Below are 25974 nucleotides of genomic sequence, written 5' to 3'. Positions count from 1 at the left end.
GGCCGGCTCTGGACATCATGATCGACCAACATCGGTTTCACACTTCGCACCGAGTGAACTTAGAAATGACAGAACACTGGAAGAGTGACACACACACAGGTTCTCGACACTCAATGAAGCAAGTCCTACAATCTAACCAGTTAAAATTCATCAAGCACGTCTCGAAACCATGCACTATATCAACAGTAAATGGACGGAACACGTGCGATGTATCACTTTGGTTCATGGATTTTAATTGGACGTTTCAACGTTGGAGACGTTTGGTGACCTCTCGTAACCCCGTGTTGTCTGCTGCCCTCTTGTGGTGAAGGGGAGCAACAGCCCTCGCGCAGAAACATGAGCATGAAGCGTCTGCTGACCTGCGTCTCTCCTGGTCCACTTGGAACGGGCCGCTCGGGAAACTCGAACCCTCATTACCACCTCACGATTTGTTCCCTCAACCCTGACAAAGTCAGGCAGGAACACTCGCCTCTTCCCCTCGCTGCCTCAGCGGGGTTCGGGTGTCTCGCGGTTTGGCCCGCTCTTTTGTGTCGAGGCACAAAGAGCTGCTGGTTGAACAACGCGCGCTGCTGTGGAGGCCAGCGGCCGCTAGAGGGCAGCAGACAGCCGCGTCGCAGTCCAACGTTCGGGGAGTTGAGTTTTCCGCGCATGCTCAGACAGCACATTTGAGCTCTCCCCATTCAGTCGCCCAACTCCTCTCTTGTGGCTCGTTACCACCACCAACACTCAAGAAGCGACGCGGGACGCTTGTTGGCTTCCATGAAGCTGATCGACTCGCACATGCTCGGGAACTTCGATGACGAGAAATCGCTTCCTCCGCGAGCACAGCACCACAGGTGAGCCGCACGAACCCGGAAGTGACGTCACTACCTGCGCCTTTCTCCCCGGCATCATACTTTGAAAAGTAGCAAGCAGTTGTTTTATATATATATATATATATATATATATATATGGCGTCCCTGTGCCAGAGTGTGGCTCCAGCCGCGGTTGCATCCATCCAGCACGGAGACCAACTGCACTGCGCCCTGTGGACAAATCACTGCACTGCAAAAACACATGTAAATAATGGCGTGACTTTATTGTCTGGATGGCGGAGCGGGATCGAAGGTTTTCCTATAAACATGCCTCACAGCCAAAACCTCCCAGGACGTGCTGTGTCCCAGAGCACAGTCGGTAGAGTCACACACTTCTTCTGATTGTTGTCGCAGACTATTTACAGTTGGATTTTTACAACAGTGACGTCATGTACAAAACAAATCTTTACAAATCTTTGCATAAGAAAAACAAAGCTTTAAAATAACATGGCAACCCAGGATCAGAACCAAGGTCTTCTCCGGTGGCAGGTCCACTCTCCACTACTCCAGCAAACATCTGGCTCTCCTGGCTTGAGGTCAGAGGCGGGGCTCCTGCTCCTCAGGCCGCCGTTGTGTTTCAGGCACAGGTGGACTCAAGCATCCACTGACGGTCCGGATGAACCAGCCGGACGACAGGAAGTCGGGCATCTCCTCGAGGGCAACGGAAGCAGCAGATTAGTCCGACAAAAGAAAATCCCAAAGCGCCAGGAGTGTGACCCGACACCGAAGTAGAAAAGAAAGGCAAGCGCCGGCACCGAGGTCTGGGCCGATGCTGAGAACACATTCAAGGCTGCGCCAAGCCGCACACTGCTCAAGTCCTGCGTGATCACTGTTGCCGAGTCAGCGCCGACAGTCCAAATACCAATGTGATGAATAAAGTGCTTTCTGCGCCGGTTTCCATGCACTTGCAGGAGCCTGGTGGAGTCCAGGCTCAGAAGGTGGCCTGGAGGGCGCCGGGATCCAGGCTTCCCTCGCGCTCCGGAGACTCCACGCAGTTGGCCGATTCCTGCAGCTTCAGCAGCATCGCCATCTGGTGGAGAGACGGGGCATTTCAGGCAAAACCATGGCGGTCATCGCTCCTGTGGAATCCTCACCAGTGGGTCGGAGTCCAGCGCGCTCGGGGGCGGGGTCTCTCTGACGGGCTTCCTGCGCTCCTCGCTGTGCACGGCGACGCTGGGCGGGGGAAGGTGGAAGAGCCGGGCCTGGTCCTGATGAGCGTCGGGCCACGGCAGCGTCCCTCTCACCCACTCCACCGGGTCCTCCCACACCGCCTTCTGGCCCCGCACCTGACACCACAAGCGGCGGGTCAGTCAGAGAGCAGGGCGCGGCCGGTGGCTCTCTGAGCGCAGGCTCACCTTGATGCCGTCCTTGGCTCCCTCCTGCAGGTACGGGATGATGGAGTGGTTCCACAGGTCGATGAACCACTGGCGGATCTCCGCCACCGTCACCGGGCAGGAGAGGAAGAAGCAGGGACCTGCCGGGGGACTGGGGTTAGACCTGAGCCACACACCCCTCCAGAGGAGCCTCACCGATGAGGAAGTCTGAGGTGCTGTGCTTCTCCAGGAAGGCGTGCAGGTGGTACCAGAGCTGAGGGATCCAGTCCAGCACAGGCAGCAGGGCCTGGCGCTCCTCCTCCTCCGGCTGCTGCTGGGACTCCAGCACTTTCCTGTGCAGGTATCTGAGGAGGAAGCCGTTGGCCGGCTCCACGTTGTTGGAGAACGTGACCATCCTGCAGGTCAGACGCCCGGCGCTCAGACTGAGGAGCTGTTCATGGGACAGCGGCGGCGAGGGAGTGCTGGACCTACCTGAAGCTGAGATGCAGTCCGTGATTGGACGACATCTTCACGGGCTGATTGGTCGTGCCGATGACGTACGGGCTGAAAGGCAACCACACGTCACACCTCCCTCCTGCAGGTCACTCCAGCCACAGCCACTCACCACTTGTGATAGTTGCACGTCAGTGCGGCGTTCACCAGCTCCGTGATGGCGGCCGAGTTGCCCACGTCATCGATGATCACCACCAGGGGCGTGTCTGCAGCGGCCTCTCGCTCCATCTGACTGGCCAAGTCGGAGAGATACAGCTGCAGTTCCTGCATGACACGGCAGAGATGCTGAGGCGCCCCCTGGCGACGGCCACATGCACAGCAGCGAGAGCAAGCCTGACCTTCTCAGACTGACGGTGCATGTTGAAGGAGACGGTGGTGCCGTGGCCGCCGGCCCGCTGCAGCAGGTAGCGAGCCAGGTGCTGTGCCAGGTAGGTCTTCCCGGTGCCGCTGGGGCCGGACAGAACCAGGCGCCTGTGTTTGAGCAGCAGGCTGATGTAGTGCTGCATCATGGGCTTCGGGATGAGTGTCTCGAACACCAGAGAGTCCACACTGTCCTGCTGCAGCCCTGAGCGCAGACACAAGCCTCAGCAGGGGGAGAGTCACCCTCACGCCTCTGTCACTCTTTCACGCACTCCTCTGTAACTGTCACGCCTCTGTCACTCCTTCACGCCTACGTCACGCACACGCCTCCGTAACCCTCATGCCTCCGCCACCCTCACGCCTCCATCACTCTCTCACACATCCGTCACTCCCTGAGGCCTCTGTCACTCCCTCAGGCCTCCGTCACTCCCTCAGGCCTCTGTCACTCTCACACCTCAGTCACTCTCTCAGGCCTCCGTCACTCTCACACCTCAGTCACTCCCTCAGGCCTCCGTCACTCTCACACCTCAGTCACTCCCTCAGGCCTCCGTCACTCTCACACCTCAGTCACTCCCTCAGGCCTCCGTCACTCTCACACCTCAGTCACTCTCTCAGGCCTCCGCCACTCTCACGCCTCCATCACTCTGTCACGCCTCCATCACTCCCTCAGGCCTCTGTCACTCTCACGCCTCCGTCATGCACACTCGTCTGTCACCCTCAGGCCTCCGTCACCCCTCTCACCCTTCAGCGAGACGACCACGCGGGGAGTCCCACTGCCAAGACAGCGGTGCGGACACCCCGCTGGCATCTCTCCACCGACAACTCGGGCGGCGCCCTGGCTCAGCTGGTACATGAGCAGGGAGTCACTGGACAGACCCAGACTGGCCGTGGGGTCCACCTGACTCAGGTAGTCCTGAGGGGTGAGACAAAAGGTCGATCAGCCTTGGTCTGAGCCACAGACCCGGGGTCTGACTCACCCTGAAGGTTTTGGCGACCAGAGAGTCCAGAGTCGTCCAGTCGGTCCTGCTGCTGACCAGCACCGAGCCCAGGTAGTGGTCCGGCGGGCGTTTGCCGTCCTGCAAGAAGCGGCGAGTCATCAGCTTCAGAGCGAGGAGCAGCTGCACAGGAAGCACGGAGGAGAGTTTCACCTGGAGCGGGTCGGTGCTGCGGACCAGGACCCGAGCGCAGACCTCGTCACGTGGACATGACACAGAGGACTCGGCCAGACTGAGGCTGAAGGACTTGGTGAGGGACGTGCTCACGGGCTGCAGCGGCGGTGCTCCCAGGCCGGACGGCTGCGAGGCGGACGAGGAGGGTCCGGGCCCGGGCTGCTGCAGCCGTGAGCCGATCTTCAAGTGGTCGTTCTCTGCCTTCAGACACTCCACTGTGGACTGGGCACCGAGGAGGACGGACGTCAGGTGGAGGAGCGCCCCCCGGTGGACGGCGGCATCCTGACTGACCTGCATGTTGTTCATGGCGTCTCGCAGCTGCTCCAACTGGTGAGCCGAGTTCAGCGCCTCCAGCCGGATGTCCGTCAGCGCTCGCTCCTTCTCCCAGAGCTCGGAGCGCAGCTCTGACACCGCCCGCTCCCCGCCGTCCTCGCTCACCATCTCCTGCCCCGACGCTGCAAACTCACAGCAGGAGTCGTCGCCGCACTTGGAGGCTTCCAGGGTTTCCGTCGCGTCGTGAGGCATCTTGGGCGAGTTTGGAGCCGACGACTCCGGGGTGGCGATCTCCTCGATGTCCGAGTACGTCTTGGAGCCCTTCTTGATGCTGAAGGCTTTGTTGAAGGAACTTCTCAGCTGCAGGACAGAGACACGCACACAGACACGCTGAGTGTCAGAGTCCCGCCATCTTCGTTGCGGAGCCATCTTCTTACCCAGCTCTTTTTCTTCTTCTTCTTGGCGTCTTGGTCCTTCAGGCTTCCCACACTGGACATGCTGGTCAGACTGTTGAGGCTGGAGATGCTTTCGCAGGAGTTCTGCCGGCGCATGCTCACGTCTGCGGGCACATGCAGGGCGTCGTCACACCGCTGGGAGAGGCGGAGCCAGAGAGGGTCACGCACCTTTCATGTGGTCGGGGTTGTGGAGAGCTCCGTGGATAACGGCCTGGGCCTCCTCGTTTTTGGCCTTCAGCGCTTCAATGGTTTCTCTCAGCTCCATCAGCTCGGTGTCCTGCACGACAACATGGTGTTACTCTCGGATCAGACCTCCTCCACCTGCTGTGTGGGCTGCAGTTCACCTTCTGCTCGTGACTGATGGAGAGGGACTGCAGACGAGTGGTCATCAGGGTCAAGCTCTGCTCGAAGGCTGCCACCAAGTTCGCCTGTTTCAGAAGGAAAATGAGAAGATGAACATGTGCCCATGAAGACTGAGGTCCCTCCTCCTCATCGTTGTCGTCAGTCACACTTTGGGCAAGGCAAGGAGGTCAGGGTGCGGGAGGAGCCTCAGGTCACTTGCACTACAGCTCTGAAATGCTTCCAGTCCAAATCCACTTCTGTCTTTTGATCGAGTCTTCAGTATACTTGTGCAGTCGCTTGAAAAAAACCTTCAAATCCATCTAAAATAAAGCCCAACGTCATAAAAAGAAGTATTTCACTGCATGTGGCCGCTTTGAACAAGGCGTTTCGACTCATGCCTCTTCACGGTTCAGACTGTCAGATTGGGGGTCTAAAGGATTGTGCCTGACCATCATAACAGTAGCAACTTGAACACAAGACTGACGCATCTGCTGCCTATTTCCTGGGAATTTAACCCACAGCCTCTCGTGTCAGTCACTCACGTTGGCGGTCAGCTGCGTGGTCAGAGTCGACACCTTGTCCTGAGAAGACTCCAGCTCTCGCCTCAGCTTTCGGATTTGCTGTGGAAAAAAAAAAAATCAGCTGGGACTCAAACCTACAAGCTCTGGAAGAGGATGACGAGTGATGGACATGCTCGCACACACGCTCACACAGGCGGCCGGGGAAAGGGCATAAGAGATCAGAGGAAGAATGAGTGAGGCGGCACTGAGAAGCTCTGTCACTCACCTCGCCCTGGAGCCTCTCCTCGGCCTTCCGTAAGCAGCGGGAAGAAAGGTGACAGTGTTAGAGGGAGAGCGGCAGAGGAGAGCGGAGGAGCAGCACACACGCACACACGGGGCGGAGCCACTCACCGAGGAGTAGCTGGAGGACGCGTTGGACGCCAAGGAGATCACGGAGCCGTGAACTGAAAGCACAAGTTCAGCTGCAGGGCTCACACAGACACAAGCAGGAACACGACTGGGATCAGACCTTCATCGCAGGGATCTTTGTCCCGGAAGGAGCCGGAGCGAACCATTCCCATGCTGCGGGGCCGCTCGGCCAGTGACAAGGTGCTCCCCAGGTCCAGGGCGCTGTCGTGCGTGGGGATGCTGTTGGATCGGGTCATCCTGGGAGGGCCCCCTGGGCTGGACACTGGTGGAACACATGCAGGCGAATGAGTGAACCCACAGCACGCAGAGCAGGATCAACGCACCCAGGCTCGTCTTGGAAGTCCGTGGGAGAGAAGCGGGAGAGGACAGCGAGGGGAGGCCGAGGCAGTCGCTCACGTCCCCCCCCTCCTCCTCCTCCAGCTGTGAGGCGCTGTTGAAGCTACGAACCAGAGAGCAGAGACAGACCACAGTGAGGACTTGAGATTCCCAGTGGGCGAGCAACACGCCACGGGCTCCAGCGCTTCCGTACCTCAGTCCTTTCTTCGGCAGCGTGTTCCGGTCTCGGTGGGAGCTGCAGAAGAGCAGAAGCATCAAGTCACGGAGGCACCGAGTCATTAAGCTTTCAGGAGGCAGCTGATGTCCATAATTATGGCTTCAGCCCAGGATGAGCGCAGCCTTGTCATTAAGTTTGCGAGTGATGGGGACAAGAGAAGACAGCAGCAGCAACACCCAATCACCAGCAGGGGCTCTCTTCACTCGCCAGTCAAACTACTTCCTGTCATTTGCCATTTTCTTTGAACTTTCCAAAGGTCAAAGTTTCCTCGCGGCGTTCGACCCCCGCTGTCCTCACAGCACACAAGTGACAGAACAAAAGGAATACGATAGTAAATGGCAGCAGCCAGTCAGTGGTGCAGCACCCCAGCCCACCCACAGGGGGCGCTTGACATCATCTCACCTGTCGGCTGCAGTCCGGGACAGTTTACTGCCGCAGCTCCAGCTGACAGCCTGTCTGCTCCGCTCTCTGGGCTCTGTCCCCACCGCCCCCCTGTCCTGGTCCCTGCCGTGCGGCTCTGGAGCCAGGCTCATCTGGAAGGGCAGCGACTCCATGCTGCGGTGCAGCCCGGACAGTCGAGGGTAGAGCAGCGGCGAGGCGCTTCTGCCGCTCTCCTCCACGCCCAGAGACGTGACCTGTCTGGGTCCCAAACCAATGCCCGACCCTGAGAACCGGGAGGGAGCGGTGAGATGAGGTGCCGGACCAGGAGTCAAGCTGCTGGGCTCGGAGTAAGGAGCGATCTTCGGTGGCAAAGGGTCCTGGAAGTCCTCATCCAGATTGTTGGAGTTGAGCTTGTCCAGCTGGGCCACGGACGGAGGCTTGCTCAGGCTGCGCACCCTGGAAAGACAGACACGTGTCACCAGCGCATGCGGGCTGTGGCGTCCGGCGCGGAGCGTCTACCTGTGTGAGCCCGGCGACGGCAGCTCCGAGCCCTTGCTGTAGCTCGGCGGCCTCAGTCCCTGCAGCTTCACGCCGTTCTCCGAAGGCACCTGAGCAGAACTCCCTTTCAGCAAGCCTCCTCCACACTCTGAGTCGGACACCACGGCTTTGGCTTTGGCCCGCTCCTTCTCTTTCTCCCGGTCCGTTTGGTTGACTGGACCAGGGCTGGGGATCCTGCGGCCACTCGCTTTGCTGGGGCAGTGGTCTTTGAGCTTCAGGCCCTGCGGCGCTGTGTCGACGGTGGTGCTGACAGGGCGGGCGGAGCTGGGCCGGGTCAGCGTCAGAGCGCTTGTTTTGGCCGGGCGGGGCAGAGAGCGGTACTGAAGGGAGGTCCTCGCGTTGGGCGACAGAAACCCACTGGGGTCGCTGCTGGACACATCCAGGCTGGTCTTGCGGACGCTGGCGCCGCCGCCAGCTCCTGGCTTGACGGGGATACCAGAGGTCTTGGGAGTCTTGCTGGCAGCTGGGGAAGGAATTCCGCTGAGCCCGCCGGACGTGTTGGGGTTCTGCGTGCCGTTGCAGCCTGCCGAACTGGGCTTCTTGAAGCCAAAGCTGCCACCTGTCGACGGCCGGACCAAGCCGGAGGGCGGCTTGCGCTGCTCACTGGAGCCGTTCCCGTGGTCTTTCCCTGCGTCGGAGGAAGAACGCTGGAGGCTGGAATTCTTCAGCGCCAGGCGACTCTTATCGGTCGGCTTGCCCTCGGCTTTCGAGGCACCTGAAAGGCAACAGGCGGAGCGGAGGAACTCTGTTAGAAAGGTTGGTCTGAGCCTCAGACAGACCTTCACACACAGTTTGACCAATCACGAGTCAGTTGAAACTGGCAGCAGCCAATCACTGACCACAGATCGCCTTGACTGGCTGGAACAAAAACCCTTTCTGGACCGGTTTGGCGACCGCTGTGCGGCATGAAGGTCACGTGTGATCAGTGAAAGACCTGGGCTTGAACCCGGTCTTTTCCATGCACAGGAGCGAGTCTGAGTGTGGGAAGCTGAGATTCAAGTGCCGCTCACATTAGAACCAAACGTTTGACAAGTCCCAGGGCAGAAGGGCGGAGCCGGCCCACTGGGTGGGAAACCTCGCGGCTCGACCCTGGGTCCGGCACAGTCCCCGCTCACTGGACGCCGTCCAGCCAACAGATATCATTAGGTGTCGATGGAAGCCACATGAGCCGCGGCCACACAGACCCACCAGCATCCGCACATCTGGACTCACTTTGGGTATTTATCAAGACACACACACACACACACACACACACACACACACACACACACACACACACACACACACACACACACACACACACACACACACACACACACACACACACACACACACACACACACACACACACACACACACACACACACACACACACACACACACACACACACACACACACACACACACACACACACACACGGCGACCGCCGGCAGATGGAGCAAAACACACGCTTCTGACTTGTTGCATCTGGCAGGAATGTGACACAGAAAACCTACTAGACAGCGCTGAATGTCAACATGGAAATTGGGTTTACACATGGTGTGTGTCATGGACGTGCAGAGACGCTGAACCCGCAGCGCGTAGGTCACTGATGGACTGTGTTTGACTTCACACAGCTGACGCACAGAGAAAGATTTGTTCTTCTGCAAACACAGTAGGTTTGTCATCGCCTGCCAATATCAACAGCGGTCGCACACAGATAAGTGAAAATCACCGCAAAAGGCAGGAGGAGCACAAACATCCGGTGGTTAGTGAGCGTGTCACAGGAAGGTGCGGCTGTGCAGAGCAGCTGAGTGGGTGGGGCCAGTGTGTGTCAACTTACATGGGAGCTTCAGCCCGCTCTGGGCCGAGTGCGTGATGGGAGAAGTCACCCCCACAGGCGGGTTCCTCCCTTTCTTCAGCGCGTGGCTGAGGGTCTGGGGTCTCTTCAGCTCCCCCTTGGTCACCTCCCCTCCGTCCCCTGCCGGACGGCTTTTCGTCCACTTGGTGGCTGATTCAGACTTGAGGTTCCCCGGATCGTAGACGCCGCCGCCCAGGCTCTTGCGGCTGGGTTTGCGCTCCTCGCTGTCCCAGGACAGACCGCTCTCCACCAAAGACCTCTTCTCAGCATCCGTCCGCATCTGGAGGAGAGACAGAGCATCAGAACATCAGAGCACCCACATGTATGTCTCCCCTCACCGGACCCTGCATTCGCACCCAGGCTCCCTGTCCGTCAGCGACCTGACTCCCAGGGGACAAGCGTGAACCCTGCCCACCCGAGCTCAGCTCAGCAGGACATCAACCTCATCTCATGTGAGTCTGTCCAGGAACAGACAACTGCCAGGTCTGAGAGACACAGCACGAAGGTCATGTTCCACAGCTAGAAAAGGTCAGAGGAACATGTTCATTCCTCAAATGGCCTCATTCAAGAGCATGTGAGCTACTGAGGACGCGTTGAAGCTGTTGAACCTCGCATGTCAGATCATTGAAGAGTCATTTTGTTGTTGTGTCACTTGTCACTGGTCTGTTTTACAGAACAGCAACCCGCTGGAGACAGTCAGGTCCAAAGGCGTCCCTCAATATTCAGCGGAGCCGACAGAACAGGAGTTAACTCATCTGATTCTAAAGGTCCACCAGAGAGCGGCCCTGGTGACGGACGTCTCCCTCTCTTCCTTCATGTAGCTGCATCTCCCCTCGCCCACGGCCGATGCATCACGCCACGTGGGAGGAGAGCGAGGCAGCTGCAGGGGAACCTCAAACCAGTCGACCGAGGACACATGGGCGCTGAACAAAGACACGGCTCCAGGGTGAAAAGAGAAACCGACAAAGAATTTCAGAGCTACATGAAGTCATACAAGACAATACTGATGCTTGGTTGCCATGGTGATGATGGCTCTCTGGCCTGGTCGCAGGACCGCAGATGGCTCCAGATGGTCAGGTTGCAGACCTGTCGTTCAGCCATAGACAAGACAAAAGCCGGCACTCGGAGCATCGCTGCACTTCAGTTGCCATGGTTACGCCCACCCTCCTCCTTGTTCTCGCCGTCTCCCACTCTAATAGCGCGCTACACGCCACACTGTGGAGGAGTGACCTACATCCGCTGCACAGAATGGATCCAACGTAAAGGAGTCGCAGACGCAGAGCACAGCAGGGAGTCCGGGGCTCAGTCATGAAGAGCAGGTCCAGGTGGGGTGCCACCTGTCCTCAACGATTTGATTCAAATATCTCACAAGTCTGGTCCTCAGTAGCAGACTGACAAGGTTTGATGGACAAACCTCGAGAGGCAGCAAGTGAACATCATCCATCAGATATGACGGACCTCCACGTCTGCGAGTTGCAGAGAAAAGTCCCCGGAGGATCAAGTGTGTGGGAGCAGCAGGTTGTCAAGATTAGGACACACTCAAAAATGTTGGACGGTCTGAGCACGTGCTCTCTGTGCCTAGGACCCTGCTAGACGAAAGCCCATCCTCATCCAGGAGCAGACACACAAGCTCCGCCCACACAACTCATCACATTGCATCTGAAAAGTCCTCATGATCAGATATGACTGCAAGGTTGAACCTGCGGCACCGCTGCAGATGGGACTGTGTGTGTGTGTCTGTGTGTGTGTGTTTCCGCATGACTCACCACCACAGCAGAATTTCTGCGTGATCCCACGGGAGAGGTGGGCAGAGAGTTGAGCGTGGGGCTGGTGTTGAACTCCTCCGAGCTCAGGTTGTCGGAGCCGTCGCTCAAGCCGCTGCTGATGGAGCTGCTCTCATCCCAGCTGGAGGACAGAAGGAGAGGACCCAGTGTGAGAAGACCATCGAGCGTCTCTGGTGATTCAGTATTCACTAAAGCAGAAGTGAAGCCTGGGGAGGCTCAGGTGAGGCCGGTGGGACACTCAGCTACAGTGAGAGTTGAAACACAGCTGCTAGTTCCACACACAGAGCAGAAATACCACTGTCACCAGCTCATCCATCATATACATCGATGCTCCAACTTCATTTTCCACATGACTTCTCAAACCAAAAGAACAGGACTTCGACTCGACTGAAGAAGTGTCCCGAGTCAGAGAGAGTCTCTTGCGTTTGGCCTGGATGTGACACGGAGCGATGCGACAGCCTCTTCAGACGTGCTCTTTTTGTGTCAGGGGTTCCCCTCCACCCTCTCGGTCCCAGCCCCCCGGGCTACAGTGCGACCCACACAGGCACCCGACCGGAAGACTCATCCTGTATACGCCACCTCATTATGCAAGCTCCGCCTCCCACTCTACAGCAGGCTGGGACTCCACCCCACTGACCCCCTTCACTTCTGACCTACTAGATGAGTGCGCCCGGAGCCACGCGCTCATGTCGCACTTCCAAACACGTGAACTGCCGTCTTCACATGGGCCTCAGATCAAGACTGTCGCTTCAGGAAGAGGAGCGTATTTTCCACTTCTCTGATCCAAAGTAAAGACGTTGGCCTCCGCGCTGCCAAGTCGCCACTGAAGAGCCAAACTCCACTGAACTGCTTTAAACCCTCATTTGACTCAAGCTGCAATTAGGAGGATGAATCTGCCGTCACCGCTGGGCACGTTCAGGAAAAGATCTGCAGAAAGGGTCATCGTCCAAGTCTCTCTCCAGACCAGGAAAGAGACCAGAACTGCAGCCGTGAAGCTCATCTCATCTTCCATCCACTCCTCCAGGGGAGATGAAACAAAGTCTGGAGAGGGCAGAGAGAAGTCACTGGCTTCTGACCAGTGCGAGAACAAAATGACTATATATATATATATATATATATATATAATATTAGCGTCATGGTCCCCACAAGGTCAGCACCTGCGGCCACTTCCGTCACATCTTCCTCAGTAGCACACTGATACACACGAGACAGCGCCAACAGGGGGCTAAACCCTCATCCCACCTGGCCTCCATGTGACTTTCACCAAGCATCTCTCTCCTGCTGAGCAAGAGTTGACCTCCGATGTCAGCTGACTCCTGCTTCACCAGGCCAACGCTCACATCCTGACCCTGACCAGTGAGTGCCTCATCGTTCATGCCGCTAGTATCAAAGCTCAATGCTGGTCATTTTTGTTCAAGAGCAAGGACGTTTCCCTCCATGAATCTGGAATTGAACTGATGCGCTCCTGCCGTCTCACCAACTTCACGGCTGAAAAAGCAACTCACTGAAACACTGGCGATTTAAGAGACAGTTTCCTGTCTGCAGATAAGAGGAAGCACCACCAGCTCAGTTCTCGCACCAACGATGAAGTTGATTTGAACCACATCCTCTTTTCACAACGACTTCTGTGTTCCTCGCAGTCTTAAAAGAGACCCCCCCTCCCCATCCCAGCCCAGAGTTAAAGAGACTGCTTTATTGACCCGTGATCCGCCTCCATTCACAAGCCCCAGGCTAATTGCTGGCATCGCTGCCGGCCTGGTGCTGTTGCTCTCGGGCCACAGTCTGAGCTGGTCCACGTCTATATTCCAGGAACCAGCAGAGGAAATGTTCCGGATCAGTAAAAATAATGATGATGTCACCGTGTTTTGTCTGAGGGAGCCGTTTCCATCGTGCAGGACGTTGCCGTGCCTCAGTGACTTTGACTGGTGAAGATGCATGGAAAACCTTTGTGCGGAGAAACGGCATATTTCCATGCCTTTTAAAAGCCTGCCGGTCACAGAGCAGAACCCAAAATGGTCAAATCAGATGGCGGCTGGACTGTCATGTCTTTTTAGGGCGGTGGAAAGTAGGAGAGTGGGCAGCCGGCCCCAGACACCATGGTGTGAGGAGAGCAGCGTGTTAGAATGAGCCAGCTTCAGTGTCAGGCACCTTCCTGCCTCATATCTCTCTCTCTCACACACACACACACACACACACACGCACGCACGCACGCATGCACACGCACGCACACGCACGCACACGCACGCACACGCACACACACGCACACACACACCTGAGGTTCAGATCAGCCATGCACCGGGTTCTGAGAGAGGGTTGAGCGTGACCTCTCTGAGCTGCTTCAGGTGGGTGCCCTCACACATGGAACACCAGTCTGACAGGTGGGAAACAAACAAGGAAGCCACTGCTCCAGTAGCACAGCGGTAGAAGGAGCTGCCACTATCAGATCTGGACGCAGTGAGACAATATTGGGATGTAAATCCACATCGCTTGATGAGAAACCTTCCAACTGTAACAGCCAGCCACGCCGCTCGTCCGTGCTGACTCGGCACTTCAGACAATGAAGGCCGCTCTGCTTCATCCGGCCGCTGCTCATGAGCTCCGCCAGCCTGGGCAGAGCTGGGGATTATGAAGCCGGCTGGATTTAATGAGCTGGTAATTACTGCTGCTTCCAACTGCCACCCGGATCAGCGCCTGCCGCGCGTGTGTGTGTGTGTGCCAGGCTGAAGTGGACGGAGGAGGTCGCAGCCCTGAATGGCCCTCAGGCAGGAGGAACCCTGGAGGGCTTTGGCAGGACTGAGAGCAGACACCACGCACGGCTCCTGGAGAGTCAAGTCCGAGCCAGAGTCACGTCTGCAGACATGCCCTCAGACCTCATCCATGATCTGTCTGTGTCCTCTGCTTCATCAGCACGACCAGAAAGCCCTGCGGTTCTTCTCGTCTCTCCAAGGCTTCCAGGAAGAGATGGAAGAGACGATCATATAAGGAAGTTTTTGGGCCGAGAGACAGACACTGTTGTGACTGTGGAGTCCGTCATGTCGACGCCTGCCGGGTCGTCCTGCTCTTCTCATTCTCAAGCCCCAAAATGGAGACAAGGCTCTGGAGAAGAGCGCGTGAGTGGAGGAAGAAGCTGAAACGTCCACTTATTTGAGCAAGTCGATGACAACAAAAGAGTTTTGGTCTTAACCTCGACAATCTTCATGCCAACCTGACTGGCCCACCATCCATCTGTTGCTCCAAACATTCAACTATTTATCTGTTTATGATTGTCATATTTTCAGGAGGATCTCATGATAATCTCTCGGCAGGACAAGACGGAATCAATCACCTCCTTAAGTAGTTCAGTCTGGGCTCCGGCGTGGAGACTCCGAACGAGGAAAGAACTCGCAGGGGGAACCCCGGCACGCAGAGGCCCAGAACCGGGGCTCGGCTGCTCGTGTAGAATTACCTCTGGCCCCTCTCCAGACACGTCAGCTGACTTAACGGCTGCGTGAGTGTGCAGAGCGCAGGGATGTTTTGGTTTGAAAGCAGGGGGACCAGTGGTCTCCGGAAAGGGAAGAAAGGGAGGTTCCCACTTTTGAATGTTGCAGGCTTCTTCCAAGTTAACCTGAAGCAGCTGTGAGACAGAAGAGGTTCCCTCTGACAGCAACATTAAGCAGGCAGCTGTTTGGAGGCTGGAGCCTGTCGCCACCAACAGCACCACTAACAGCGCCACCAACAGTATCGCTAACAGCGCTGCCAAACTCAACTGTGGTTCTGACTCTTCTACAGAGCTGGAGCTGCACATGAGAGGAACACGGTGGTGGCGCTCCACCAGGAAGGGCGGCGGGACAGTCCGACAGGGATCCATCAAGAAAACCATTTTCAGACCTCCCTGCTGAGAATGAGGCGAAACTGAAATCCACCTTCAAAGGAAACAAAGAGACAATAATTTCAAAGTTCAAATATGTGACTCAACAACGGGAGCGTCTGCACACGTTAATCCCAGATTTGTGCTCGCCATTGTTGAGCGGAAACCAGACCAGAGTGGAGCCAGCACCTCTGCTTCTGGAAGGTTTAACTGAACTCAAGCAGCACATTTCAGACATGAGTCGCTGCTGTACGTTGTCAAAACACCTTCATTTCAAAAGGTCTTTGCTGGCAGGAGCAGCAGACACCTATTCAAACAGGCCTGCTGCAGTGGAGAGACTCGCCGGTCGACGTGAGTCCATCAGCGGCTGTCGCTCACAACACACACGTCCTGCTGATGCCACCTCAAGCAGCAGCAGCAGCGATTTTCTTCCTGCTCCGAGCCGCTCGGCACGCAACACTCCACATTCCAGCAGTGCATTGTGGGGTCCCACTCCCTAATCTCCCGACACATGCAGCCACACACAGGCATGCTGCTGCCTGAGTGCACACCAAGACTAGATGAATAAACTGGCTCCAAAACAAACAGGAGGATCGAGGAACGCCCACTTTCTACTCACATATTTGGGCTGAGAGTCACCGCATCTATCAGCGAAACAACGTCCCACTATGATGAACGTGTGAGAGTCATCATTGAGGCCCATGCCCTTCAGTTACTCTCCTGACAGCTGGGATTAAGCACTTCATCTGTCATGTCAAGGTCCCCACCAGTGGACCCAGAGACTTGGTCTACAGCCCAAGAAACTTGTGAGGTTCAGGAAACACTTGACACCAACAGGTCATGAGGAGATGTGAAGCTGTGAGTCAACACCTCCACGAATGACAAGCAGGAAAAGCAGTGATGAATAAGATCAAAACCAGCGTCCTTTGACTCAACTCGTTCATGAGTCAGTTGACTTGAGACAAGCTCTCAGCGGCGTCCAGCTCAGAAGCTCCTGATCACCAGCACTGTGCGGCTGGAATGAGCTGAAGACGACTGGACTGCACTGAACAGGGTGGCATCAGCGGGACACCAGTCAAGAGACACACAGGGAGGAGCACGAAGACTCACCAGTCGTGACGTGAATCCATGAAAAGACAATCGGGATTGTTCTTCAGGACATCATCAAGACATAATGATGGTGAGTGAGAGTCATTGGCTCGTGAGAAGGTGACCCTGCATCACCACGACAAGTCAACATGTCAACAGTCCAGAGCCACGAGGACGAGCGTCTCCTCCTCCAAGGTTTGTTTCCTCAACAGCAGCACCTATCAGCTCCTGCCTCAGGAAGCAGATGGTTGATAACAGTGTTGTTCACCAAACACACCAGCTGACTTGAGGCTGACACGGTGAGGGCACTGTCCTCACCCTGCCACACCTTGGGCTGAAGTTACACATCAGGACAGGTGAAGGAGCCAGCGGATCCTCCCGCCACACCTCAAGAGTGGAGTGTTTGGATGTCGCTGAAGCGGAGCCATGACAGAGGCGGGTGGTGCTGAGTGGACTTTCGCAGCCCACACGACAACAGACCGCATCAGCATGAGTAAACCGTGAGCGGACGCCCCCCCTGAGACTTCCTAATGAATTGAGTGCGCCACTTGGTGTCTTTATTTGGGCGGTTGCATCCATGTCAGGCCACTTTACCCTAATGCAGGGGCAGCACAAGTGACCCCGTGTGAAACACCCCACTTTAGTCAATCAATACTGTTGAGCATTCAGGACCGAGAGTGCTTTGTTTTGGTGCTGTTTTGGGCCGCGGCAGTGAGACAGAGCGACGGACACTGAGCTGGCTAACTGTGAGCTTACTTTTTGATATCATGAGTCAGAATCCCTGCATAACACTGGGCAACAATGGAAAAACACAGCGCCACAGTGGAGTCGCAGCGCAGCGTCACTTTTCCTGAGGACTGGGTCTTTCATTGTCACTATTGTGACACAAGCTTTTGGGACAATCGTACATCCACAGCAGAGATAAATAAGGTTTCAATGAGCCGTGAATACATGGTATCATTGACCATCGACCACCTTCTGTGTCCATATCAAATAGAGGATAAAGCAAATGACCCCACTGGTGAATGGAAATGGAAGGAATGGCAACACAAATTTGACTTTTCCCCGAAGGAACGCAGCAGCAATACCAACATCTCTATACACTGAAACATACAGAATAACATCCCAGTCCTGTGGGGAGTGTTTTCCAGACCAGCACCAACACTGTGGGGTCAGTCTGTCCATGCCACACTCCAGCAGGGGACCCGCCCATCCATCCAGCTGACATGAACACGCCGGGCCGCTTTGTGCGCCTCCAGAACACACATGCAGTGAAGTGGCGCTCTTGTTTGTGGAACAGCTGCGGCCGCAGAAAGGCGAGCGTTATACTACGACGAGACGGTCACATGGCGCGGGGAGGATGAAGCCAGCAATGTGGGTCAGTAGGATGCGGTTCGGTTCTGATCGATCGGGATCCCACCCACTCACAATGGAGCAGCGTAACGGCTCCTCGCGTCCATCACGAGTTGACTCGGCAGGTTCGACAGGGATTCCGGAGACTAGACTTGACAGTCTGAGTGTGCGGGGCAACAATGCGCGACTACAGTCCGCACTCGCCCGCAGCTGTTGCGCGTTTATCAATGAGGCGCGCCGGTGCTGCGTTCACGCACCCGGAACCGCCAGTCGCGACAAACGAAAGCGTCGTCGCCGGGAGCCGCGCCTGGTCCCGCGGACCGCACACGCCGGGATTACCTTGACAGATAGTGCAGCGTCCTCCCGGAGCGCCGCGGAGCCGGCAGCTGCAGCAGCTTGCCGTTCAACACGCGTCCGCTCATTTTCCCGACGGTCCGGAACGTCACGCCGCTTGGTTCATCATCTCGAGCTGAATTTCGGAATCCACGGAACTGACTGCTTCACTCCCGCAGAGGCTCTGACTCTCACACACTCGCGGTGGGAGGGAAGCGATGAGAGAGGGAGGAAGTGATCGAAAAGGCAACACCCCGAATTCCTCCTCCTCCTCCTCCGCCTCTTCACTGATCGCGACCAGCTGTGTCCCTTCAAAAATCTCACGCAGGATAAGCATCTCCAGGACACGGGGGTGACCACCAGCCAGCCTCTCTCAGCAGTGCATCGTGATCTTCAGCAGTGATCTCATTTCTTTCAGACCAAAAGACTCTCTAGGTACTCCTGTTTCCTCCCACAAACTGAAGACCTGCCGCTCTGAAGTACCGGATCACTGCTACCCAAAGTCTCACTTTCGACTTTGTTGATAAAATACTGGCTCCGTGTCAACATCAAACTCGACATTCAGCTGGAACCAAAAAATGAGTCTGCGAGGGAATAAAGCCTCATGAATCTCCAAATATTCTGGCGTCCGTGTCATTGGAAAGCACAGCAACACGGTCGGAGGTCGGCGACCCCACAGGCTCAGCTGCCATGTTGGCTCCACTCGCAGCAGAGCTTTGACCATGCAAGGTCAGGGCCAATGTCTGACTCCATGTCAGAACCGAGGCAGACAGACGGATGGGCCAGTGTTGCCCTGTTGTCTTCCTCTACTCAGCATGAGTGTGATGGATGAACACGTGACCCGAGTCCCTCCTCCTGAGCACTGGCTGGTCGCCAAAACCACTCCTCAGTCAGGAGCTGTGAGCCGGGGTTAGGGTCACCTGGACCCCCCCCCCCCGAGTCTGTGCAATTCAACAGCGAGACAGGAGGCGCTGATCATTAACAGCCTTTTCAATCCCGACAGGATGGACAGGAGAGGCAGATACAGGGGTGAGAGGAGACTCCATGGAGAGAGGCCAGGAGCAGGGGGGACATGATGCTGCAGGAGCGCAGCAACCCAGGTTAAGTGGGCGCAGGTGTTTGCCCCAGGACTCACACTGGCACGGCTAAGACTCAAAAGCAGCAGTGAAAGAGCCAGCAGCCTCAAGTGAAGTGGCCGCTGCTCTCATGTGCCGTGACTGGGCTCATGAAGGAGGTGAGCGAGGAAGCAACCAAACCACCAGCATCTCATCCCAGGCTGGACAAAGACATCTCTGTCAGTGTGGCGACAGGAAAGGTCAGGTGGACAAACACCTTTTGTACCTGGATCCCAGGCAACCAGTGTGGCCGAGACCTGACCCGACCTCTGACCCCAGCTCCCATACTCCTTGATGCTTCACCCTGAACAAAGTCCTGGACGCAGCGGCCGGAGCCACAGGAGAGGAGCTGCCTGACGTCCTGCAGCTGAACTCACTGGTCAGTTGTTGGTGCTGACTCATGTCCAGACATGTCTGGCTCATGAGGTGATGCAACCGTGTAATGACAGCAGCCATGCAGGGGTCACCCATCTGACCCTGGGAACCTGTCAGCGGTGCACTGATGAAAGAGGCAGCAGACCTGGGAAAGCTCAGCCCCGTTATCAGCTGGAAGACACCGGAACAGACACGACACTTTGGTCCCAGCGCATGTAAACACACAGCGCACATCTCTGATAGCTTATCTCTCCTTGCACTGGAGACAACAAAGGAAACTCACGGTGGTCACGTCCACCAGGGAGCACATGTTGCTCACATTCACAGACACCAAGATGCTAACTTCCGTCCTTCCTTCTGTCTTCAGTCGATGTATGTCAGCATCATTATCATTATTGTTATGAGTTTAGCGTTCGGTCTTCGTAGTCTTCTTCTCCTTTTTTCCTCACACACTTCTGTCTCAGGTCTGAAGTCTCCGAGCCATCAGGACGGAGATCGACGCTCAGGCTCTGAGCTGCAAACCGCCGCTGTGCACGCTGCCGGGGAGCAGGCTCTCTGTCCTGGAGCCAACACAGATGTTTCCTGGGAGTTATCAAACCTGCTCCCACTCCCACATTGTCAACACCAGATGTGGGATCAGTTGGACGCATGTAAATGTTAGTGGAGGTCTCATGCGAGGACGGGCCACCAGAAATAATATGAGGACTGACGGGAAAGATTTTGACGAATTTAATCTCATTTATTTCCAGGATTATTTCATGATTTGCAACTACTTTTCCTTCTATTTACTTCCTTGTAGTACTTTCATTTATACCAATTTAAATAATAATGCTTCAAGATGACATTGTTTTGGCAAATATGAATCACATTTGGACCTTTTTTATGATCATTTCTGGCATGTATTGTTTGTTGTGTTTGAAGACTATGTTTTGTCCAGTTTCATCTTTAAAATATTCAGTCATAGTCCAGAGCCTCAGCTTCAGCTTGTTGTTGTCTCAGTCCACACTCTCTCCGGTGAATCTTCCTCTCCTCTGGAGGAGAAACCAGTTTGTGTAGTAGCCTGCAAGCTCAGACTCGCACTGCAGCGGCGGCACAAACACACACACACACGAACATGAAAGCGTCCGGTCTGGGGTCCACCCTGCTGGACCCCGAGATACTTCATTAGTTCCCTGTTCCAGTGTGGTTTCCAATGCCGAGGAACTTAAATCCAGCGCCGGGAGCTTTAATGAGCGAGTAGAGATTAGGAGGAGGGATGGAGATGGCGGGAGGTGAGAGGGAGACCTGCGTAGCTAATGTTGAAACAGCTCCACAGGACGACCCGGCGGGAGCTGCTGATTCTTATGCGCATTACAAACCCCAGTCACAGCCTTTTGTTCCCAGCGGCAGGGCTCAGCGCCGCAGAGCTTTGAACGCGTGTGTGTGAGGCTGTGGACGGGAGCTGCCATGCATGTCCTGCACTGGCCATATCTGTAGGTGTGTGAGGGGGAGGGGCCGGGGGAGGGTGGCCCGCTCCTGTGGGAACCAACTTTCCCTCCATTTACTGAAAACAATCATGAGGGGAAACTTTAATCTGATTTAAACGGCAGGTTTGACTCAACCGACGGCTCTTCACTGAGTCCGCTCCACCGGACTCTCGCCAGCAGCCACGGTTTATCTGGGCCGGCACAGCCCTTCCACTCCAACACAACCAGAACACAGGCGCCGCTTCTCTCAACCACAGCGATGTATATTTTATGTATATTATTTTACTTTTTAAAAATATTGTGCTTTGAAACATCCTCTGTTGCTCAGGTCTATAATCTTTGGCACTTTTTTCTTTCACTTTTGTTGCTCCAGTTCCAACCATCCAGAACAAAAGACACCTACCAGGGTTCATCGACTGCGAGATGCTGTAGTCGATGAAAAAAAAAACCTCTCATGTCCAACAACAAAGTGGCCGTCACACGGAAAACAAGTCATGGAAGAAGTCCTGAAGCTAAACCAGGTTTCACTGCCAGACTCTCTCAACAGGATTGTTGTTTTAGTTTGACTCCTTTTACTGGTTCCAGGTCGTTGAGCCCGTTTCATCTTGTCTGTTGGTTCGTCTGTGGCTGAGCCTTGAGAAAACAAAACCAAGAGACTCCAAATAATCTCCAGGAAGAGCCGGATCCCACTTTTTCCTCAGAGGAAATGGAGCGAAATTGGTCATCGGGCACGAGTGGTGACATTTTGACCCTTGTAAGTGAAGAGGCTGAGTCGCCTCACGCAGACCCAGTTTATTTCCACCACGGCCTCGTAATGTTGACATGGTAACACATCCCTCTGAACTACGTGGGGGTCCCTCCCTCACACACACACACACACACACTGAAGGACATATCCCCTCTCTCCCTCTCGTCCTTGCAGACTGCTGACCAAGTCTTCCCTTATTCTCCCCAAACTCTGCCATCATCGGAAGCCAGGGATTAGAGTGGATTATTCCACAGTGTCTCCATGGAGATTGAGGAGCGCTTGGCAGGGGGTGGCCATCCACGGAGCACATTAGTGTTTCCGCGGTGGAAGAGAGGACGTCCACTGAGAAACAGATCCACCATATGATTTCACTCTCACGCGGCCAAAAGCTTCAGCAGACAATCCGTCCAAGGATTGAGGAGAGGGTTCCCAAGCTCTCGTCCAGAACATGTGTTTGTTGCTCAACATCCGGGTTTCACAATCATGACATGGCTGGTTTTCAAGCGCAACAGCTCAGGGTCCAAGTAAGTGCAAGTTCAGAAACAACTGCAGACCCACCGCTCACCAGGCTGATCGACTGTCTACCGCCGCATCAGCACCTAATGCCAAACAGATGTCACTCATCGGGGTCAAGTCTCAAGGCCAAAGGTCAGGGTCTTCTCTTCAGACCACTAAATAGGATGCAGTTTAGCGCGGCTTCACGCCGCTGAGATTCGACTCAGCTTGTGATGTCTGCCCGGTCAAACCTCCGGCGACCCAGTTCCACCTCATTCCAGATGTGGAGATTACTGGATGGCACAGACCTGGAGGGAAGCCAGGCCGGCAAAGTGCCGATTCATCCACAGAAGGAGAACAGTGCATCACCCATCGATATAGCAACTGACGGACGACGTAAAGCAAAATCCTGGGATTAAAACGCTGTGTGTTTGCATCAGACAAGCACCTGCAAATGCATAAAACCCAACTCGGAACAGATTCAGCCACAACCTCATTTCAGTTGTTCAGGCTCGTGTCCAGTAGGTGGCGCCAGAGTACAACCGTGGCGCTCAGGTGTTTAACCTGGTCCATTCCACCCGATCAGCGCCGTGTTGATGGTCACAGAGACGAGAGCCAGACTCCAAACACGGTTCACGTACACGAGTGCAACGAGGCTGCGAAGACAGCCGTTACCACGGTAACCTTGACTTTACCCCTGGGAGGCTGCAGAGGACGAGGCTCGTCCATGCGTGAACGCAAACGTCTGCGCTCAGCAGGGCGGAAAACAAGACGATAGCCGACACGTGTGCGCCATGATGAGCACTCTGATTTGGTCTCCCGTGCAGACACAGCGCTGCCAGAGAGCCGATCCGGGAATCGCTCCAGGATCATGTGACCACACCCCGGCCAGACACGTGGGAGCGTCCCATCTTTGAGACACACGAGTCAGACAGAGAGAGGCCCCTCACCGGGGTCCAGACTCGGCGGGTCAAGTGAGTCAGACAGGTCGGGGTTTAGTCACAGTGAGTCAGTCATTTCCCTGAAAATGAATGTCAACAGTCCACTGCTGCTCCTCCGGAGAACAAAGACCGCGCATGTTGGTGACGTCACAACTCCACGAGGATGTGTGTGTGTGGCGTGTTGTTATATACTAGAGAGTGGAGTGACCCTCTTCTGACCTGAGCGCATGCTTTATGTATAATGGATGAGGATGAATCATAAATTACAAGAGAGTGAGCCGTCTTGCTGGGAGGGGAAGGGAATACAGCACTGCCATCTAGTGGCACTTTAGATAACTACGAGCGGCGCCACTCGCACGTCAGGAGATAAATATTCGGAGGTCCGGAGAAAACTTGGTGCACGTTAATCCTAAGGGGAAAAAAATATATTTAATTGTATTGCTGTATTTGTGTTACATTTTTGAATAATGCACATGGCCTAACTGGTTTGCGGATGTGCTTGACCTTCACTTTTGGATTTCATTTATGAAGCACAGACTTATCTCTTTTTCTGGCTTTATAGTTATTTTTCATACGTCATTCCATAAACGTTGATTTAAAAAGAAAAATGAATAAACAAGAAGTGTTAACATTCCATACAAGGTGGACGTGATCTGTATATTCCATACATAATACAGTAATTATGTATTACTTTTTTTATGAGCTTTTTATTCTTTAGAATCATTCAATTCAGTCAATAGATTTAGTTTAATAAAATTTGTTCAGCACATTATTGATATTTAAATGTAGTTTTGATGTTGGAGGTTGCTTTGGTGATGACACTGATGCAACCTAAAAACAGCAGCTAGATTTTTACACTGCAACCGGGAATCAAGGATTGTTTTTCTCACGGCCTTCTTCCGATGTGATCGACGGACAACAAATCCATTCAGTCGCAGAGGAATATTCTCAGAGTCTGTGGTTGAACTCTTTATCTCTTCAGTCTGAAGTCACAAGAAAATCCCAGAAAAGTGGATTTGTCCCGGTGTGTTTCCAGCTCCTCGCTGCCAGCACGTGAGCACTTCCTGGTGACTGGTGGAGGAGCATTTCTGTGGTCACAGGAGGAACAGACTCATTCTGGACCAAACCAAAAACAAGCCCAAGACTGACTCAGTACCATCACAACTTTTTCATTTTCATTCTTTCAGCGTGCCAAAGAGCAGAACCAGGAGAGGTGAACTGAACTCTCATCACACTGGTCCTGAAGCAGCGTCGCTTCAGTGCTTTACAGAAGCACACCCAGCGCATCACTCACCCGTTCTCCAGATCGTCGATATCAACATCGTCATCGTCGTCTTCCTCGACGGGGCTCCGGTCGCTGAGGTAGTTCCCCTTCAGCAGGGCCGGGTCCGAGTCCTCCAGAGCCTCGATCAGGTGGATCCTGGCGGTGTGGCTGATGCGGAGCGGAAGGTCTGTGTGGGTGCTGCCTGTGGACGGAGCGTCTCCCGCCTGCAGGCGAGGACTGGCCTGACCGTGTCGCCATGACAGCGGCGAGGAGCGACTGGAGAAGCTGGACATGGAAAAGGCGGCAGCTTCGTCGCTGTCGTAACACACGGGACCCTCCACGGCGCTGTGGGAGGAGGGAGAGGAGCAAACCGTCATCCCAAAATGAAAATGACTTTCACTTTCCTTCTCCCACTTCCCCTCCCGTGATCAATGCCACGTGTGTGTACTACTGGTCAACACCACACCAGGCGTGTGCTGAGGACTCGAGTCCAGGGAGAGGAGGAAAGGAAGGATGTGCCGCGACCATTGTTCCGGGTGGGAGAAAATATTCAGTGAAACGCAGGAAGCGCTTCAGTGCACATGCTGCTGGACGGAGGAAAGGATTGGGCGAGCATCTGCCGCGGTCACATGACCGGCTACTCAGGTCACCTGACTGACTTCATCGCGGTGGTTCTGGGAGGGAGAGGAGACGTGACTCACCTGTGGCTCAGCTGCACTCCTCTCAGGCTGCTCATGGTCTCCTCCAGGTTCTGACGGAGGTCCAGGACATTCTGCACCGTCCTCTTCCGCTGGGACTCCGGGTCTGCGGGGGCACAGGAAAAGGTGTGGGTCGCTAACATGCATGACTCGTCCTTGGCAGGAAAGAGTGACAGACTCTCTCTGGCTGGGCTGGCTCCTCACCCCTCTGCCCCCAAACCCCCTGCCACTGAATGAAGCAGAAGTCCTTCTCACTTCAAACTCTTCAGGGAGCCCATTGGCATTTGTTTCACCCCTAATAAGCTGTAATCTGCTCAGATGGGGCGGCACAGACCCGTGCTGGGCGATCCTGACAGCCTGCTGACTCGCGCGTGTGTGTGTGTGTGTGTGTGTGTTGACTCCCCCGGGGCGCCGCAGATTACATTCAATGAAGACAATGAGATTGCATAAATCTTCTCCGAACACTTGAGCCACCACGAGACAGGAACTTAAAACATGTTTAAAAATGTTGACTCATCCACAGCTCGACCTCTGACCTCTGTGAGGGGTGGGACGAGGATGATAAAAGGGCTATAATAGTCGATAGACTATTAGTGGCACCAGCTGACTCCCGCGACATCACGAGCGCTGCGTGTGACACACACACACATACACACACGCGGCCGCGCGGCGGAGATGAGCAGCTGTGCTCAGGACAGTGTTGATCACAGCTGCATTTGTCACACACTCCTCCCACTGAAAGAGTCGTTTCTCAAATGCCATTTTCTCTCTTCCTGTTTTCTTCTTCTTCCCTTATTGCATGTCAAAGTGTCTAGACTTGTGGACCACGTTTCTTCCTGGTTGGATGATTCTGACCAAGCCGACTCACAAGTGCACACTCTAAAAGCGCTTCATTCGAAACTCTGCATCATATCGCGCCGTAATA

The 25974-nt window shown here is 55.1% G+C and overlaps 1 protein-coding gene across 2 annotated transcripts in view; it reads right to left on the bottom strand.

Annotated features, from left to right (window-relative positions):
- Nucleotides 1-1046: 1046 nt before the first annotated feature.
- The window catches only part of LOC128750102 (neuron navigator 1-like), a 41454-nt gene continuing 16526 nt past the window's right edge, over nucleotides 1047-25974 (bottom strand). Inside the window, exons 6-31 of one of the 2 annotated variants that reach the window (XM_053850306.1) lie at nucleotides 25053-25155; nucleotides 24382-24696; nucleotides 11308-11446; nucleotides 9524-9821; nucleotides 7662-8415; nucleotides 7164-7598; nucleotides 6738-6779; nucleotides 6532-6647; nucleotides 6309-6470; nucleotides 6191-6243; nucleotides 6066-6089; nucleotides 5822-5899; nucleotides 5282-5365; nucleotides 5106-5214; nucleotides 4920-5041; nucleotides 4501-4842; nucleotides 4189-4431; nucleotides 4018-4116; nucleotides 3782-3953; nucleotides 3019-3245; nucleotides 2793-2944; nucleotides 2660-2731; nucleotides 2384-2583; nucleotides 2210-2328; nucleotides 1949-2140; nucleotides 1047-1884 (exon numbers count right to left, since the gene is read on the bottom strand). In XM_053850306.1, coding sequence (XP_053706281.1) covers nucleotides 1786-1884; nucleotides 1949-2140; nucleotides 2210-2328; nucleotides 2384-2583; nucleotides 2660-2731; nucleotides 2793-2944; nucleotides 3019-3245; nucleotides 3782-3953; nucleotides 4018-4116; nucleotides 4189-4431; nucleotides 4501-4842; nucleotides 4920-5041; nucleotides 5106-5214; nucleotides 5282-5365; nucleotides 5822-5899; nucleotides 6066-6089; nucleotides 6191-6243; nucleotides 6309-6470; nucleotides 6532-6647; nucleotides 6738-6779; nucleotides 7164-7598; nucleotides 7662-8415; nucleotides 9524-9821; nucleotides 11308-11446; nucleotides 24382-24696; nucleotides 25053-25155 — 4751 coding nt within the window. In that variant the 3' untranslated portion in view covers nucleotides 1047-1785. Of the gene's footprint in view, nucleotides 1885-1948; nucleotides 2141-2209; nucleotides 2329-2383; nucleotides 2584-2659; nucleotides 2732-2792; nucleotides 2945-3018; nucleotides 3246-3781; nucleotides 3954-4017; nucleotides 4117-4188; nucleotides 4843-4919; nucleotides 5042-5105; nucleotides 5215-5281; nucleotides 5366-5821; nucleotides 5900-6065; nucleotides 6090-6190; nucleotides 6244-6308; nucleotides 6471-6531; nucleotides 6648-6737; nucleotides 6780-7163; nucleotides 7599-7661; nucleotides 8416-9523; nucleotides 9822-11307; nucleotides 11447-24381; nucleotides 24697-25052; nucleotides 25156-25974 lie in introns of both variants that reach the window. The other variant, XM_053850305.1, reaches the window with a different exon arrangement.

The sequence above is a fragment of the Synchiropus splendidus genome, chromosome 18 (assembly GCF_027744825.2).
Source record: "Synchiropus splendidus isolate RoL2022-P1 chromosome 18, RoL_Sspl_1.0, whole genome shotgun sequence".
In the NCBI taxonomy this organism is placed as follows: Eukaryota; Metazoa; Chordata; class Actinopteri; order Syngnathiformes; family Callionymidae; genus Synchiropus; species Synchiropus splendidus.
The sequence above is the reverse complement of the archived record's forward strand: the minus strand, read 5'-3'. Positions and strand labels throughout refer to the sequence as shown.